This window comes from Eubalaena glacialis, chromosome 10 (genome assembly GCF_028564815.1).
Source record: "Eubalaena glacialis isolate mEubGla1 chromosome 10, mEubGla1.1.hap2.+ XY, whole genome shotgun sequence".
NCBI classification, from domain to species: Eukaryota; Metazoa; Chordata; class Mammalia; order Artiodactyla; family Balaenidae; genus Eubalaena; species Eubalaena glacialis.
Window position 1 is genome coordinate 116,911,081 of NC_083725.1, and position 18,049 is coordinate 116,929,129.

The 18,049-nt window shown below is 38.0% G+C and overlaps 1 protein-coding gene across 3 annotated transcripts in view; it reads left to right on the forward strand.

The window, feature by feature from the left end:
* Nucleotides 1-18,049, forward strand: part of KDM2A (lysine demethylase 2A) — a 105,459-nt gene that overhangs the window by 51,821 nt on the left and 35,589 nt on the right. For all 3 annotated transcript variants that reach the window (XM_061202130.1, XM_061202129.1, XM_061202131.1), the window contains 4 exons: nucleotides 8,697-8,835; nucleotides 9,603-9,681; nucleotides 10,082-10,128; nucleotides 15,701-15,879. In XM_061202130.1, coding sequence (XP_061058113.1) covers nucleotides 8,697-8,835; nucleotides 9,603-9,681; nucleotides 10,082-10,128; nucleotides 15,701-15,879 — 444 coding nt within the window. The remainder of the gene's footprint in view (nucleotides 1-8,696; nucleotides 8,836-9,602; nucleotides 9,682-10,081; nucleotides 10,129-15,700; nucleotides 15,880-18,049) is intronic.

Consider the following 18,049-nt stretch of genomic DNA (forward strand, 5'->3'; position numbering starts at 1 on the left):
TAGTGATGTTAGACATCTTTTCAAGTGCATATTGGCCATTTGTGTATCTTCTTTGGAGAAATTTCTGTTTAAGTCCTTTGCCCATTTTTGAAGTGGGTTTATTTTGTTGTTGAGTTGTAAGAGTTCTTTTTATATTCTAGATACTAATCCCATATCAGATATATGATTTGCAAATATTTTCTCCCTATGGTTTCTTTTCACTCTGTCATTAGTGTCCTTTGCACAAATTTTTTTTTAAAAAAAATATTTATTTATTTATTTAATTTATTTGGCTGTGCCGGGTCTTAGTTGTGCACGCGGGATCTTCTTTGCCGCGTGCAGGATCTTTAGTTGCGGCATGCAGGATCTAGTTCCCTAACCAGGGATCAAACGCGGGCCCCCTGCATTGGGAGCACGGAGTCTTAACCGCTGGATCACCAGGGAAGTCCCCAAATTTTTAAAATTTTGATGAAGTCCATTTTGTCTGTTTTTTTTGCTTTTGCCTTTGATATCGTTTAAGAAATCCTCGTTAAAGCCAATGCTGTGAAGATTTTCCCATGTTTTCCTCTAAGAATTTTATTATAGTTTTAGCAGCTATGTTTACGTCTTTGATCTATTTTGAGTTAATTTTTGTACTGTATGGTGTCAGTAAGGGTCCAACTTGATTCTCCTGCCTGCAGATACCCAGTTTTCCCTGCATCATTTGTTGAAAATGTATTTAATCTTAATTGATTTAAGTCTCATAGTCACATGTAACTAACATTTTGGATAGCTCAGATCTAGCTGATCATGTAATTTTTCTCCTTTAATCTGTTAATGTGGTGAATTATATCAGTAGATGGAGTGGAAATTCTCAGAACTAACAAACTGCTTCTGCATTTTTGGCACATCATGGTAGTTCATTAAATACTTAATAACTTTTTTTAGTCACTTGTCTGTGTGTCCTTTCATGTAAAATCAACTGAAATGTCTATGGAAATTGTTTAGAAAAAGATTTTGCTTTCTCAAAAAAATATCAGGCAATGTGTCTTCTACTGGTCTACATCAAACTTTATTCTTATATCATAAAAATACATTGCTTTACTTAAACATGTACGTTGTATTACCTTTATTCTTTTACAGCTTGCCCATCATTATTTTGTATTGAGATAGAATTCATATGCTAGGCAATTCACCCTTTTAAAGTGTGCAATTCAGTAGTTTTTAGTAAATCCACAAAGTTGTGAAAACATACCAGTATCTAATTCTAGAACATTTTCATTACCCCAGAGAAACCCAATACACATTAGCAGTTATTCCCCATCTCTCTTCCTTCCAGCCCCTGGCAACCACTACTGTGTTTTCTGTCTTTATAGATTTGCCTATTCTGTACATTTCAGATAAAGGTAATCATAAAATATGTAGTCCTTTGTGATTGGCTTTTTCCACTTAGTGTGTTTTTCAAAGTTCATCTGTGTTTGTAGCATTTATCAGTACTTCACTCCCTTTTTTTGCTCAACTGTATTCCGTTGTATGGTTATATACTATATTAGCCATATGTCAGTTGATGGACCCTCGGGGTGTCCATCTACTCTGGTTATAATGAATAATGTTGCTATGAATGTTGGTGTACATGTTTTTGTGTGGCATGTTTTCATTCTCTTGGGTAAATACCTAGGAATGGAATTTCTGGGTCATATGGTAACTCTAACCAATTTGAGGAACTGCCAGACTGTTTTCCAAAAGAGTTGTTCTGTTCTCCATTCCCACTAACTGTGTATGAGGGTTTTGCTTTTTTCACATCCTCACCAGCACTTATTACCTAGTAGGTGTGAAGTAGTATCTCATTGTGGTTTTGATTTGCATTTCCTTAATGACTGATGAGCTAAAGACTAATGATGTTTCATGTGCTTATTGGCCAGTTATATATCTTTGAAAAATACTCTTTCAAACCTTTGCCCACTTTAATTTTATATTTTGTCTTTTCATTTTTAAGTTGTGAGAGTTCTTTATATATCCTAGATATTAGACCCTTATGAGATATATAATTTGCAAATATTTTCTCTCATTTTATAAATTGCCTTTTACCTTTCTTGATAGTGTTTTTGAAGCACAAAAAGTTTTAATTTTGAAGAAATCTAGTTAATCTATTTTGTTGTTGTTACTTGTACTTTTGGTGTCTTATCTAAGAAACTGTTGCCTAATCCACAGTCATGAATATTTACACCACAATTTCTTCTAAGAATTGCATAGTCTTAGCCTTTACATTTAAGTCTGATCCATTTTAAGTTAGTTTTTTTGTATAAGATGTGAGGTAGAGGTCCAGCTTCATTCTTTTACATGTGGATATCCAGTTGTCCCAGCACCATTTAAAATTTTTTTTTAATTTTTAAAATTTTTATAGTTTTAAAGGTTGCTTTCCATTTACACATGTTTAGAAAAGAGAATGCCAGATGTTTCTGTGTAATAGTGGATACCTGTTTGCATCTACTCTTGCACCATTGTCTTTTTTTTTTTTTTGCCACGCTGCAGCTTGTGGGATCTTAGTTCCTCCACCAGAGATTGAACCCGAACCCTCAGAAGTGAAAGCGTGGAGTCCTAACCACTGGACCGCCAAGGAATTCCCACCATTGTCTTTTCTACAGCTAACCATCTAGGAGAGTATAGTATAGTATAGTATAGTATAGTATGGTATGGTATGGTATAGTATGGTATAGTATAGTATCTGTAGCCCTTCATCTTATCTGTCAGTACTTGAGTTAATCTAAATATTCCATTTATGTGGCCGTTTTTACCATTTAATATAGTTAATTACCACCTGACCAGGAGTGGTAAATATTTTTTTAAGGCAGTTTTAAAATTTTTTTTTTTTTGGCTGTGTTGGGTTTTTGTTGCTGCGCGCGGGGTTTCTCTAGTTGCGGCGAGCAGGGGCTACTCTTTGTTGCGGTGTGCGGGCCTCTCATTGCAGTGGCTTCTCTTGTTGCGGAGCACGGGCTCTAGGCGTGTGGGCTTCAGTAGTTGCAGCACGCAGGCTCGGTAGTTGTGGCTCATGGGCTCTAGAGTGCAGGCTCAGTAGTTGTGGCACACGGGCTTAGTTGCTCTGTGGCATGTGGGATCCTCCCGGACCAGGGCTCGAACCCGTGTCCCCTGCATTGGCAGGCGGATTCTTAACCACTGCGCCACCAGGGAAGCCCCTAAAATTCTTTTTATTATTTGAATTCTGGAAAACATGAGTTTGCTATATAGTTTGGTAATCTAAATAGAATAAATGATAATTGGTTATTCAGGAGTGAAACTCACTGTTAACCCTGGAAAGTACAAATTGCTTTTGAGTGAAAATGTGGTTGGAATGGATTTCATAGTTCAGTTTGTGCCTGCTATTTACTGTGACACTGGGTTCAGCAAGGGCTGGTGTCTATGGGAGGTCAAAAACATCCTTTAGGTTGCCAAAAAGCACCTAGAATTTAAAAAAGCACAGCATGCTAGTTAAACCATTTAGAATTATTTGGTAATGTTGGTAGGCTGGAGGAGATTGGTGGCTGCTTTCCTTAGTGTTAAAGTGGCATTGCCTTGAGTTTCACCTGTAGCAGATTGTGTCATTGACTACTTATTTCCAGGGTTATTTTGAGGATTGAATATGTTTTTTAAGCACTTAAGGATTTGCCGCAGATGTTTACTTTCACCAGGGTATACATATAGATAGGAGAATGGAGGCGGGGAACCCTTATCCTTGACAGTGTTAAAACCAACACAAATAATTTCACATTACTGTTGACCTCCCAATTGCAACAATCAAAGGAAAACAAGAATTTAATTTTTCTGTAGTCCTTAAGAAATGGGCATAGCTTGGCTGGGGCAGGAGTTTTCCTTATATGCTTACACTTTCCATATTGAAAGTACAAATGGAAGAATAATTCTTCTTGAATATAGGAAGAATAAAAGCATGTAAAAAGAAAGAAGAGACAGAGAACTTCTGGCTACCATGTTAGAAATGTTGGGATAATCAAGATGATGATGTCTTGACTGAAAAAGAGTAATAGTTGACCTAGGAAACGTTAAAGTTTGAAAATATGACTGGGATTTTTTTGATGTGCATATTAGAATTTATGCAAAAGAATGCTTTCTTTTCTCTTTTAAATTGAGGTATAATTGACATACAATATTATATCAGTTTCGGGTGTACAACATTCAACATTTGTATGCATTGCAAAATGGTTACCACAATGGTTTGTTACCATCTGTCACCTTACAAAGCTAATACAGTATTATTGACTATATTCCCCCATGCTGTACATTACATCCCCATGACTTGTTTATTTTATAGCTGGAAGTTTGTACTTCATAATCCCATTCACCTGTTTCACACCACGCCCACCCCTCTGGCAACCACCAATCTATTCTGTTTATGACTCTGGATTTTGTTTTGTTTGTTTTGTTTTTTAGATTCCACATACATGCAGTGTATGTCTTTCTCCACCTGATTTATTTCACTTAGCGTCATACTCTCAACCCTCATGTTGCTGCAGATGGCAAGATTTCATTCCTTTTTATGACTGAGTAGTATTCCATCGTGTGTGTGTGTGTGTGTGTGTGTGTGTGTACACACATGTACCACATCTTTATTCATTCATCCATCAGTCAAATCGACACTTAGATTGCTTCCATATTTTGGCTATTATAAATAATGCTGCAGTGAGCATAAGGATGCATATATCTTTTCTTTTTAAAAAATATTTATTTATTATTTCTTTTTGGCTGCACCAGGTCTTCCTTGCGGCACGCGGGAAATTTAGTTGCAGCATGTGGACTTCTTAGTGGTGTCATGCAGACTCTTAGTTGCGTATGCGGGCTTCTTAGTTGCGGCATGCGAACTCTTAGTTGCAGCACGCATGCGGGATCTAGTTCCCTGACCAGGGATCGAACCCAGGCCCCCTACATTGCGAACGCGGAGTCTTACCCACTGGACCACCAGGGAAGTCCCACATATATCTTTTCAAATTCATATTTTCGTTTTCTTCGGTTAGATACCCAGTAGTAGAATTGCTAGATGATACGGTAGCTTGATTGATTGATTGATTGATTGATTGATTGCTGCGTTGGGTCTTCATTGCTGCGCGTGGGCTTTCGGGGGCTACTCTTCGTTGCGGTGCGCGGGCTTCTCATTGCACTGGCTTCTCTTGTGGAGCATGGGCTCTAGGTGCGCAGGCTTCAGTAGTTGTGGTACGCGGGCTCACTAGTTGTGGCGCACGGGCTTAGTTGCTCTGCGGCATGTGGGATCTTCCCGGACCAGGGCTCAAACCTGTGTCCCCTGCATTGGCAGGCGGATTCTTAACCGCTGCACCACCAGGGAAGTCCCAATTTTTTTTTTTTTTTGCCATGCTGTGTGGCATGAGGGATCTTAGTTCCGCAACCAGGGATCAAACCCACACCTCCTGCAGTGGAAGCATGGAGTCTTAACCACTGGCTGGCCAGGGAAGTCCCTGTTATCTTTTTGATAATAGCCATTCTGACAGGTGTAAGATGATACCTTACTGTGGTTTTGGTTTGCATTTCCCTGATGATTAGTGTTATTGAGCATCTTTTCATGTGCCTCTTGGCCACCTGTGTGTCCTTTTTGGAAAAATGTTTATTCACATCCTCTGCCCATTTTTTAATCAGTTTGTTTGTTTGTTTGTTTGTTATTGAGTTGTATGAGTTCTTTATATATGTTGGATGTTAACCCCTTTTCAGATAAATGATTTGCAAATAGCTTCTCCCATTCAGTAGGTTTCCTTTTTATTTTGGTGGTAGTTTCCTTTGCTGTGCAGAAGCTTTTTAGTTTGATGTAGCCTCATTTGTTTATTTTTGTTTTTGTTTTCCCTTGCCTTTGGAGTCAGATCCCAAAAAAAATTGCTAAGACCAATGTCAGGGAGCTTATTGCCTATGTTTTCTTCTAGGAGTTTTATGGTTTCAGGTCTTACATTTAAGTCTTTAACCCATTTTGAGTTAATTTTTATATATGGTATAAGATAGTGCTCCAGTTTCATTCTTTTGCATGTAGCTGTCCAGTTTTCCCAGCACCATTTGTTGAAGAGACTATCCTTTCCCCGTTGTATATTCTTGCCTCCTTTGTCATAAATTAATTGACCATGTATGCGTGGGTTTATTTCTGGGCACAAATGAATGCTTTCTAAAAGTGATTATTGTGGGAAACTACATTTATTCCGATGGTATTGTTCCTGCTTTTTGACACACTTGGAACTCATCTTTTGGAGTTCTCTTCAAACACACATATATGAAATAAGGTGAGGAAGAGAACGGGGTGGTGTCTTCTAAAAAACAAACCCATTTAAGAAATTGTCAGTGAAAATACCACCCCCCCCCTTTCAAATATAAAGGTAACTAAAAATATTTTGAGCAGTGATGGCATTTTTAGAGTGAGAGGTCTACTAAAATTAGGTCTTTTGGCCTTTGAGCTGTGATTTATGGCAACAAAGTGCTAGGTAAGAGTGTTATAAAGTTTTTTGTGTTTTTTTTTATATTTATTTAATTTATTTATTCTTTTTGGCTGTTGGGTCTTCGTTGCTGCACGTGGGCTTTCTCTAGTTGCCCCGAGCGGGGGCTATTCTTCGTTGCAGTGCGCAGGCTTCTCATTGCAGTGGCTTCTCTTGTTGCGGAGCATGGGCTCTAGGTGTGCAGGCTTCAGTAGTTGTGGCGCGCGGGCTCTAAAGCGCAGGCTTGGTAGTTGTGGCACACGGGCTTAGTTACTCCGCGGCATGTGGGATCTTCCCAGACCAGGGCTTGAACCATGTCCCCTGCATTGGCAGGCGGATTCTTAAGCACTGTGCCACCAGGGAAGCCCAAGAGTGTTATTTGGTTTTTTGCCAAATATGGAAAAGGTATCAGGTATCTATCAGTGTTTCTACCTAAAACTGGTAAATTGAATCTTGCTCTCCTCTGGTGTGTAACAGTCAATTTTATTTCCTGTAGTTTTTATTTCTTATGACTTATTTCTGCCCTTTCCCTGATCCCATTCCCTAAGAGACCTTTCTACAGTGTCTCATTTTCTTATGTGTTTATATAAATTCAGGTGCCATGTAATCAGTTCTAGATCATCAATAACTTTAAATTCCAGGTTTGGTTTTTCTTAGCACATACTGGAGTAGGGCTACTTTACCATTCATTGCCTCCCACGTGAATTGTCCTATGTGTATGTATTCAAGAAACTTCGACAAATTTTAACACTGGCTAAAGTAAAATATACCAAAAGGTAAATTTGCAGCATAAGCAATGTGTTATCTTTAAAAAAAACAAAAAAAAAGCTTACAAGATTATTCACATACCATAAAATTCACCTGTTTAAAGTGTACAACTCAGTGGTTTTTAGTCTATTCACAGAGTTGTGCAAACATCACGACTATCTTAATTCTAGAACATTTTAAATTGCTCCCTAAAGAAACCCATACTGTTAACAGTTACTTTCTATCTCTCCCTCTCCCCAGCCCACTGCAAACATTAATCTACTTTCTATCTCTGTGGATTTGCCTCTTCTGGACATTTCATGTAAATAAAATTATGACTTTTTGAGGGCGGTGACCGAGTCTGGAGCTGCCCCAGGAGCCGGATCTGTCGTATCCTCTCTCTTCCACTTCCTGTTGCAAACAATAAAGGGCGTTCGTACAGTAAAAAAATAAAAAAATAAAAATGTGATTATGATCTTTTGTGTTTGGCATCTTTCACTTAGCATGTTTTTAAGATTCTTCCATATTGTAGCACATATTAGTACTTCATTGTTTTTTATGGCCAGATACTATTCCACTGTGTAAATATACCACATTTTGTTAATCCATTCATCAATTGATTGACATTTGGGTTGTTGCTGCCTTTTGGCTATTATAAATAATGTTCTGCTGTGAACATCTGTGTACAAGTTTTTGTATGGACGTGTGTTTTTAATTCTTTTGGATATATACCTAAGATTAAAATTGCTGGGTCATATGATAACTTACTCCGTGTTTAACTTTTTGAGGAACTGCGAAACTGTTTTCCAAAATGGCTGCAACATTTTACATTCCCATCAGCACTGTATAAGGGTTCCAGTTTCTCCACATGCCCTCCAACACATGTTATCGTCTACCTTTTTGATAATAGCCATCCTAGTGGGTGTGAAGTGGTGTATTATTGTGGTGTTAATTTGTATTTCCCCTAATGACTAATGATCCCGAGCATTTTTCATGTGCTTTTTGGCCATTTGTGTATCTTTCTTTGGCAAGACATTATCCTTAATGCTACGTATTGATGGTCTGCTGTTTGGAATACTATTGTTTAGATTAACTTTCTTTATCTGCTGTAAAAGAGTTTCTGTTTCATTAATTCAAATGTTTTAGTCTATTCTTGAAGGTTGTTTTAGAAAGCTAATCTAGAAAGGGCCTTCCCCATGAAAAAATTATGTTTTGTATCCTGGCCTGTAATGTCTATGAAGACAGTTTAAGCAATGATAGACAAATAAAATGTTTAGTAGACCCGATTTGGTTATATTTTCGTTGTAAATTTATATCTCTAGGCTCAAAGAGTTAGCAGCGGTAAAATTTACAAGTAGGAAACCCAGTGACTCATTTAAAATTTTGTACATTCTGAGAATATTAGCTCACCTTTAGTTGAGAAAAAGATCTATAAGGCAAGGAAAATTGATGCTTAACATAGCAACTGAAAGGCATGAAAAAGTACGTGATTTCATCCTTATGTCCCTCTCTCCCCAGCGTGGTACCATGCGACGACGCTATGAAGATGATGGCATTTCAGATGATGAAATTGAAGGAAAAAGAACTTTTGACTTGGAAGAGAAACTCCACACCAACAAATATAATGCAAATTTTGTTACTTTTATGGAAGGAAAAGGTCAGTATCATTTGGGTTTAGACCTGCAGCCCCTTGATGTAGGAAGTTGTAGACTCTGGCTGGGAGCTGTGGGCTCAGCATCTCTGCAGCCAAAATACTGCCTGTTGATGCTGTGCTGCTATTTATCTGTATTTTCTCTTACTACTCAATGCCACTCATGCACACACCCCCCACCCCAGTCCTCCCACCCTGTGAGTCATTCTCTGCTATATTGGAAAAAGCAAGCGTTTATTAGGGCAAGAATGTTGGAATTTTTCCCTAAAGGCCTCTTCCTTCTTCTCCCATCCCTTGGTTTGGGTTTAATTAAGAATAGTATAATAAAAATCCTTTTATGCATGTACCTGCCCCACCAAAACTGAGCTCCATGTGTATCATGCAGCTTTGTTCCTTGGCAAACTGACAAGGATGTCATAGTATGTATTGTAGTGGACAGAGTTACATATTTAGGCTATTAAGTGACAGGGTGATGATTTCTGCTAGGATTTATGAGATGACTCAATAGTACTATCCCCTGTTGGTTAAATTCTGAATTATTGTGGAAGTAAAGATTTAGCAAACCCCTTGAGCCCTGCTTCTCAGTGTGCTCTCCCTATACCTTAGGAGATGCTTCTTCATAACAAGCATGTATTATCTAACAGCAAAACTGTATACACAGAAATAGCAAATACCATCTCTACTTTATTACTTAGGATCCTTTTTAATGGTCCTTTTGTCTTTTTCCAGCTAAACCTTTTGCCTTTCTAACAATTGTTTTCCTATGGTGACAGATTTTAATGTAGAGTATATCCAGCGGGGTGGCTTAAGAGACCCTCTGATTTTCAAGAACTCCGATGGACTTGGAATAAAGTAAGTGTTTGCTGTTTGATTGGATGTGGTTGCAAAATGGCCACGTTACACCCAGGGCTATAGACAATGCAGTATTGATAATCCAAAGCATAGATCATTGAAAATATCTAAAAGTGTGTTGTTATAGGTAAGTGAGAAAATATAGATGAGCTATAAAGAAAATAAATTTATATTTCCTAAAATCTACCACTCTGAGATAATCCCTATTAACCTTTTCTCATATATTCTTTTTTCTTATGTATATATGTACATATATATACATTTATATTTAAAATATATTTTAATCCTCAATATGAAGATTGATATGTCTTGACTGGGGAGTTCTTAGTTCTTTAAGAAAAAACTCACCTGACTAGAGTAGTTGTGCTTCCCATTATACTTACTAGTGTTTGTTTCATAGGATGCCAGATCCAGACTTCACTGTGAATGATGTCAAAATGTGTGTGGGTAAGTATTAAACTTGAGGCCTTTGAGTGTCTTTGAGGCAAAGATCTAAGATTTACAACTGAGTCTTAAATCTCTTACTGAGATTTAAGGCTTAGGAACATTGAACTATATATATATATATATATATATTTTTTTTTTTTTTTAAAGTGAACACATGTCCAAGATTTTATTTGACTCATGGACCCAGTAAGATATTACAACTAGTTCAGACAGGAACTCAACATACCACCTTTACAGTCAGATAGGGATGCTGAAGTAAATTTGCAAATGGATGCAAAACTGGGCAATATTCATAGGGTTACAATTACTTGCATTTTACTAGATACAATTTGTATTTCTCTGGACAGAAATTGTTTGCATTACTATCAGTTTTCTGCAAATTCTACTTCTACAGAATTGTGAGATAGTCTTGTCAAGGACAAAGGTGGAGGGACTTCCCTGGCGGTCCAGTGGTTAAAGACTTCTCGCTTCTGCCACAGGGGGCATGGGTTCCATCCCTGGTTTCAGAACTTAATGAAGCTCAGGTTCTTGATGTCTCATCGCAGAAAGAATTCAGTGAGAGACAAAGTGATAGATAAGAAGCGGATTTATTTAGAGAGAAACACACTCCACAGACAGAGTGTGGGCCATCTCAGAAGGTGAGAAAGGCTGAACTATATATTTGATTGAAGTATATACTACTTGAAATAGTTTCTTGATTAGAAACTACTGTTTAGCAACTGAGGATTTTCTCAAAGGCAGTTATAGAAGTTGCTTCATTTAGTACTACTCATTAGACATACAACATCTGAACATCTGCTTCTTTCCTACCTACTATTTTTATCATTGTGCATCCTTCCTTCTCTCCATGAAGAGCCTACCTTCCAGGGCAAAATTTCAAAAGTGAAATTTTATATCTCTGAGCCAAGAATGAAACTTCATTTATAATTCTCTTCCTTTCCCTAAAAGCCATGGAGAAATTTCCAGGAAATTTTCACCAATGCTACATTTGGTAACTTGGCTAAGGTTTGAAACTTTGTAAGCTGAGAAGTAGATTCATTAAAATTTCTCTTCATCAGTGATTGGTTAACTTGAGTCTTAATCAGAATTGTATTTCTTTTCTTTCTTCTTTTTTTTTTTTTTTTTGGCTGCACTGGGTCTTCGTTGCGGTGTGCGGGCTTCTCTAGCTGTGGCACGTGGGCTCTGTAGTTGCAGTGTGCAGGCTTAGTTGCCCCATGGCATGTGGGATCCTAGTTCCCCGACCAGGGATCGAACCCTCATCCCCTGCATTGGAAGGCAGATTCTTAACCACCGGACCACCAGGGAAGTCCCAGATTTGTATTTCATTATATTGAAAGTTTAGAGAGAAAAAGCAAATTAGAACAGTCTAATTAAAGAAGAAAACTTCCTGGGGTCAGTAAGGGTTTGGTCAATTTTCTGCAGATGAATTGGTGTTCAGTGCGGCCCTGAGACGTGTCAGGATCCTTAGGAATTCAGAGATGGTTATTCTTCTATATATGATAAGGCAGTAAAGTGGATTAAAATATTTTAGAAATGTTTCTGGCAGGACATGAAACAAAAGAAGTTTTCAGATGCTTTCCGCCTAACACTACAACTTCTATTATGTTTTGTCCTCTATGCTGAAGCTCCAGTGCAGTCTCTCCCTTTGAAATTAAGTATTGCAGTACTGTCTCTTGGCCACTTGAGGGCTCTTTTTAGACAGCTGGATAACTTCCGTTTATCCAAGAGATAAATGTCCTAGGTAGAGGAAGTTTCTCTAATTCCCTGTATTTTTCACTCCCCTACCTGTTTCTATGTTAGATTCCAGCTATCTGCCTGTCACTATGTATTTCCTATTACTCAGCACAGTCTCTGGAGTATAGTAGATACTCAGTAAATCTGTTTAGTAATTGAAATGCTTTCCTACTCTTCACAAGGCAGGGTTCTCAGGGAGCCTTGGAAAACCTAGTACTTGAGTTCTTATCGGTCCATCGCTTGACTTTTTTTTTTCCTAATGGACCTCCAGGAAGTAATTCCTTGGATCCACAAGTTAATGGACCACCACAGCTTTTCTCTATTGGTCAGGCATTCTTAGGGGTTTGTGGTCCACAGATGACCTGCAGCATCTGTGATACTTGTTAAAAATATAGACTTCTAGATACTGTCATAGACTTACAGTATCCAAATTTCTGAGCTATACAGCTATAAGGACTGATTCACTCACTAGCCTTCTTTTGCATTCCTTCTCACTTATCACTTTCTCATGTCCTCAATATGTTTTCTTCTAATAATGGTCTTTAGAGCCCTTCCTAACCTTATATTTTCCAAATAGACCTGTGGATGGTCTCAGATATCTTTGTTGTGATTTAAAATAAAGCAGTGATTATATTTAAACTGACAGACTTATCAGAAATTTCAAATGATGATTGTTAAAATGCAGTGAACAACATATTGGTGATTACAATAACCCATTATTGCTAAATGTACTTTGGCTGATCCATTCTTCTTTTCTACCTAAAGTAGAATGTTACATCTCCAGTGTCAGTTCATGTCCCCAAAAGATAGTACACGTGTTCTATTGTGTAAACTTTATATAATGGGATATATTGATTTTAAAGTGTGGACTCAAACAAAACTGGCTGGTTTCAAATCCCAGCTCCACTAATTACTACCTGTGTAACCTTGAGCAAGTTACTTAAATGTGAAGAACAGTGTCTGGCACATAGTATGTGCTCAGTAAAAGTTAGCTATTACTATGACTGTCATTATTTTATCTGAGTGCTCTGGTAGCATTGGCAGAGTGGAACTGTGTTTGCCTTATCTACATTTCTAAAGGAAAGCATTCACTTTTTAATTTTTTTTTAAATTATGGTAAAATACAAATAACCTAAAATTTATCATTGTAATAATTTTAAAGTATCCAACTCAGTGGCATTAAGTATATTCACAGTGTGCAACCATCACTAATACCTACTTCCAGAACTTTTTCATCACCCCTAACAGAAACTCCATAGCCATTAAGTAGTCATTCCCTGTTCTCTCCTTCCCTCAGGCCCTGGCAACCACTAATCTACTTTCTGTCTCTGTAGATTTGCCTATTTTGGATATTTCATGTAAATGGAATGATAAAATATGCAGCCTTTTGTGTATGGCTTCTTTCACTTAGCATAATGTTTTTGAGGTTTATCTATGTTGTAGCGTATAACAGTACTTCATTCCTTTTTATGGTTGAATAATCCATTCATTGTATGGGTATACCACACTTTGTTTTTGGTTTTGTTTTTTGTTTTTTTTTTTTTTAAATTAATTAATTAATTAATTTATTTACTTATGGCTGCATTGGGTCTTCGTTTCTGTGTGAGGGCCTTCTCTCGTTGCGGCAAGCAGGGGCCACCCCTCACCGCGGTGCGCGGGCCTCTCACCATCGCGGCCCCTCCTGCTGCGGAGCACAGGCTCCAGACGCGCAGGCCCAGCAACTGTGGCTCACGGGCCCAGCCGCTCCGGGCATGTGGGATCTTCCCAGACCAGGGCCCGAACCCGCGTCCCCCGCATTGGCAGGCAGACCCTCAACCACTGCGCCACCAGGGAAGCCCTGGTTTTGTTTTTAATTCCTTAGTTTTTCATTTATTTATTTGGTTGCACCAGGTCTTAGTTGCAGCATGCAGGCTCCTTAGTTGTGGCATGCATGTGGGATCTAGTTCCCTGACCAGGGATCAAACCCGGGCCCCCTGCATTGGGAGCACAGAGTCTTAAACACTGCGCCACCAGGGCAGTCCCACCACACTTTGTTAATCGATTCATCTGTTGATGGACATTTGGGTTATTTCCACCTTTTTGTTGTTGTGATTTAGAGCAGCTAAGAACATTCATATGTAAGTTTTTGTTGGAACACTTGCATTTGATTCCTTTGGATATATACCTAGGAGTAGAATTGCTGGATCATGTGGTCATTCTCTGCGTAATTTATGGAGGAGCTACCAAAGTGTTCCCATAGCACCTGCACCATTGTACATTCCTGCCGGCACAGTCTGATTTCTCTGCACCCTTGCCAGCCCTTGTTATTTTCCCTTTTTCAAAAAATTTAAATTGTGGCCATCCTAGTGGGTGTGAAGTGGTATTTCAAGGCAGTTTTGATTTAGTGTTTGCCTTTTCTTCCAAATAATGAAGAGTAGGTTCAATCCGTTGTCTTACATTATCAGTTATCTTTTTATGTGTATTCTGCCATATCTGCTTCATTATGGCCATATTCTTGTCCTCTTGCCTCTTATGTCTTATCTCTAACTAGACTATAAACTCCTTGAGGCAGGGGACCAGGTCCTAACACTACTTGGTATATCCAAGCCAGGTATATATAGTAGGTGTTTGTTAGTTTCTTACAAATTGAACAGTATTCTTAATATTTCAGTGGCAACTTTTTATTCTCTCTCTCCCCTCCTTGACCACCATTTTCTTAACTTTTTAGGTGTACTGCCTCTCCATATCTTCTCTTATGCTGTTGCCTCTGCTTGGAATTCCCTCTGTTGAATCTTGTTGAAATTCTATTTATTCCTCCAGGCTCAACTCAAATGTTTCTTCTTCCCCTTCCCTTTTTTCTTTTTTTAAATTTATTTATTTGGCTGCATCAGGTCTTAGTTGTGGCATGCAGGATCTTCGTCGCAGCGCTCAGGCTCTTCATTACGGAGCGCGGGCTTCTCTCTGGTTGTGGCGCGTGGGCTCTAGAGTGCGCAGGCTCAGTAGTTGCGGCGCGCAGGCTTAGTTGCCCTGCGGCATGTGGGATCTTACTTCTCCGACCAGGGATCGAACCCGTGTCCCCTGCATTGGAAGGCGGATTCTTAACCACTGGACCACCAGGGAAGTCCCCCCCGCCCCTTTTTCTAAAATCCTTCTCTGGTCAGTCTAGTTTAAAAAAATTTTTTTTAATTTTTCTTTTATTTTTACTGCTGTTTAACTGAGCACCTTTTTTGTGTCAGACATTTTACCTCATTGACTAAATCCTCACAATGGCCCACAAGGTGATATTATTCCCAAATTACAGAAGAAGATATTAAGGTTCAGAGAAGTTAAATAACTTGCCTAAGTAATATTAGAGCTGAGGTTTAAACTTGGGTCTCTGGCTCTGAGGCTATTGTTTTCTCCCCACTGCTATTTTATGCTGCCTCTGTGACATTCTGCTTTTTGTTGTGGTTGTTATAGTTGGTTGAGAATCTGATGTACATCTTTGTATCCATTAAGATGTCTTTATCATTCAGTAAATATTTATGGAATGAATGAAATTTCTCATCTATGAATGGTACTTAGTGTTTAGAATTGTTAGGATTGAGTGAGATATTGAATATAAGATTCAGTGCCTGACCATATAGTAAACATGCCATAGGGAGTGATTGTTGTTTTTAATATCAACCATTGTCTTTGTCATTCTTTATGATTTGATTTTCTGTTGATTTCCTTGAAAGTGACAGCTATAACCTGTCTATTAGTGAATACTGTAAAGAAGAAAGGATAGTTTGTTTACTTTCACTTGTGTCTTATATTCTTAATATGTTTAAGGATATTAGTGGCTCAGTAGAGATGATCAATGCATCTTTCATGGCAGGGAGTCGTCGGATGGTGGATGTCATGGATGTGAACACACAGAAAGGCATTGAAATGACCATGGCTCAGTGGACACGCTACTATGAGACCCCAGAGGAGGAGCGAGAAAAACTCTATAATGTCATCAGCCTAGAGTTTAGCCACACCAGGCTGGAGAACATGGTGCAGCGGCCCTCCACGGTTAGTCTAATCATTTTCTCCACATTGTCTTTGTCACCAAGAGGGTTGATTATACACTGGGAGAATTTATAACTTCTTAAACATACCAGGATAAGGATGAAAAGACAATTTGATAAGAATAACTTGTATTTTTAGAAGGTTCATCATTTTCCAACATCACTTAGTTTTTGATAGGGAGAGGCCATTCTGATAATTTAAGAACATTGGCCTTTGCATGTAATGGAGAAAAGTCTTAAATTCATTCTGATAAGAACTGTGAATAGGAAGTTTGCCTAATAAATTTCTATCCTATAGGTTTATACTTGCAGAGATGCTTGGGAGAAAACTGATTTAGAGCCAGGTGATTGTATGAGATGGTTTCTTGAGTAGATTCTGTTGGATGACTAGTAGCAATAAATTGACAACCCATCCCGAGGGGAAGTTAGTTTTTGATGCTTAACTTTCCTGAGGTAGATACTGATTTAACCCATCTCTTATGAAAGTGGCTGTCTACAGGATGCTGAGAACACTCATTTCCCTAAGTGGGATTGGTTTCACTTTTAAAATATACCTAGTCATTTTTCGACCACTTTTGTTCCTGTCTCAGAACTCACTTGAGTCAAGTATTCCACCTGGAACGGTGGAATTTGGAATGTACTAATGGAAAAAATGTACATTTTTTTCGAAGTCAAGTAATCAGTGTTTTATCCTACCTCCATTTAAATTATCCTAATTGTACCCTTTGACTTTCAAAGTTGAAATGTGGTATTAATTGGTTATAATACTGTTTTATATATACATTTATATACATACATAACCTTCAACTTACTAGTTAGTTGCATTGTTTTTATCACTAAGACATTGGTATGTACAGACCAAAGGGAAAATGTTGTCAGTGTTATGTGAAGAGACAGTATAATTTTTGTCATTGTTTCTTGTTATTGGAGATGCTACAACAAATACAGAATTTCTCAAGAAAACTTTTCCCCCCTAAAATGACAAAAATCCTTTTTATATTAATTGTCATTTGTTTGGTCATGTGGAAATACAGGAAGACAGGTGGTTAGAATTTAGCCTTGTTATTAGCCTAACAAGGTGAACTTAATAAATAAAGAATTCAATAAGAGAGATAGTAAGAATCATAATAACATTGTTTATAAATGTGTTCCTTAATATTTTTAGAATTTCAATTTAAGAGTAGTAAGATTGTAGCTGTGAAAGTAAAACTTGGCCTGGATCATACTTTTCCATTCTTAAAATTTAGAAATGTGTTATTCACACATGAAGCCTTCTTTGTAACATCCTTAATTTATTCATTTTGCCCCTAGTTTTAATGATAAAAATGCTATATCATTTTATAAAAATTAGAAAAGTACTCCACCATTAAATGGAGGAATAGAACCCATGGAAGAGCTCAGAAATAGAAAATTTTCTAGAGGGCAGAGAACAGTGCACCAGTATCTTCTAGAGACCTAAAACAAGTCCAGAAAGATTGAGTGAGCTATTATTACCAAAGTCACCTCCTAAAAAGAAGCAAGCTTTTTATGACCTTGCTATGTAAGCAGCAACATTCTTATTCTACTAGGGTGTTATTTATTTACTGGGGTATTTTCCCCCAAGGTATATCCCTCCATTTATCTAGGTCTTTTCTAATATATCTCAATAATGCTTAATAAAAAACCAACTTTATTGAGGTACAATTGATATACAATAAAGTGTACCCATTTTAAGGGTACATTTCAGTGAGTTTTGACAAATGTATTCATTCATGTAGTAATCTTTTACATAAACTACATAATTTCTTGTTCACTATGATCTTCACACCTTCAGAGTGAGCTTATTGGTTTAAGTGCCTGCTACATGCTAAGTGCCGTGCTTAGGTGCTAGAGGTACAGTGGAGAACAAGATCATTCTTGTCCTCAAAATGCTTAGAGTCTCATGGGGAAGAAAGACCAGAGAATTGGTATTTATAGAAACTACAATGTGGTAAGTGCTTCAAAAGTGAATAAGTACGGAATGTTGTGGGAGCCAGTAGGAAGGACCCACCTAACCTAAACTGGAGGAGAATTGGGCGAAGTTTTTTGGAGGAAGCGGTACCTAGGCTTGACATGAAAGAAAAAATGAGGCAAAGAGAAGGAAGAGCAGAATCCCAGGCAGGAAGAATAATATGTGCAAAAGTAGGTACAGGGAA